General features: G+C 46.7%; 1 protein-coding gene across 1 annotated transcript in view; it reads right to left on the bottom strand.

Annotated features, from left to right (window-relative positions):
* Positions 1-448: 448 nt before the first annotated feature.
* The window catches only part of EMH_0089480 (uncharacterized protein), a gene marked incomplete at both ends in the record, with an annotated part of 2150 nt that continues 1311 nt past the window's right edge, over positions 449-1287 (bottom strand). The window contains 3 exons of the mRNA XM_013501428.1: positions 449-583; positions 836-931; positions 1056-1147. Of these exons, the coding sequence (XP_013356882.1) occupies positions 449-583; positions 836-931; positions 1056-1147 (323 nt within the window). The remainder of the gene's footprint in view (positions 584-835; positions 932-1055; positions 1148-1287) is intronic.

Raw genomic sequence — 1287 nt, 5'->3', positions numbered from 1 at the left:
TATATATATATATATATATATATATATATATATATATTGTATATAAGGTATTATTCACCAGCGTTCTTAATCCAGAACCCCTTCCCACTGCCTGTCGTAACTCGCATCCCTCGTCAGACAAAAAGGTTCAAAGCGGAGGTGTCGCTGCCTTCAGACTGAAGGCGAGCACCGCAAAAATGACCGGATTCAGTTGGAATATGCGATAAGATTTGCATGTACTCGATTCATGATTTCATGTCAATGAAGCAGACGCTCCGTTCTTGCCAAGATTGCTAAACTAGACGACGTCAGGATTCTAGGGATATCCCAGGCCTCGCGGAAGGGAAGAACCAACGAAACTGGGGAATCATTCGGGCGGTGCTAATGATAGGCCGAAACACTTTCATGCAGCGGTTTGCTGCTCCTCGTGTTTGCATACCACAGCTGTTAATTAAATTAAAACGTGTGTTCAGATGAACATTTCTAATTCGTGCCGGGCAAACGAATGCTTTCCTTCGTCCGGCAGTTTGGGGTAAAACGCCACCATCGCGTCCTGGTGCCCGATGTAGACAGTATTGTACACTCTCCAGTACACCTCGCGCACCTGCGCAGAAGAACAAAAAACAAGAAATACACAAAGGCGAATAAATATAAGTCATCCGGCTACACGCACACTGACTTCAGCACACATCAGCAGGCATTTCTGCTCTGTCCAAAAACTGCAGCATGCAGCTCGCCACTAGCGCGGACGTCGCATATGTATGATACGATTTCTCGAGGACTGTGTCAATATGAACAAAATTGGCCCCCAGCTACACAACATATATGCAGCGGCATAATATATATGAATGCCTACCTTGCGCGCGGGGTGGAAAAGACCGAGGATGACGTATCGAAATACAACGCCAGGTCCGATGGCGACGCGCATGCCGTCAACGGCATCGAAAAATGCCTGAAAATATGCCAGAAAGAGCGAAACAATAAAAGCTGAAGTTTCCACCGGTATCAGCCTGACTGACCCAACGGCACCCCGCGAATCTCTCTCAGCAACGGGTCAACGAAGTGAGAAAGCTCACTTGAACCATATGTGCCGAAACTTCGAATATGTTTGGCCACACATAGTTAAACAAGTGAGTCAGCGCATCTTCGCAGCTCAGTCCGTGCACTCCTGAGGAAAGCACAGCAAACGCAACGAACCTGGTATGTTCCCTACCGTCATCACACGGAAGTACAGTTACAGATGACAGATGCAAGTTTGTTGCTACTGCTGCTAAAAGCTTCGAGTGCAAATGTGAGTAACAAAAACAA

This window comes from Eimeria mitis, genomic scaffold (genome assembly GCF_000499745.2).
Source record: "Eimeria mitis Houghton genomic scaffold, Emh_scaff6873, whole genome shotgun sequence".
In the NCBI taxonomy this organism is placed as follows: domain Eukaryota; phylum Apicomplexa; class Conoidasida; order Eucoccidiorida; family Eimeriidae; genus Eimeria; species Eimeria mitis.
The sequence above is the reverse complement of the archived record's forward strand: the minus strand, read 5'-3'. Positions and strand labels throughout refer to the sequence as shown.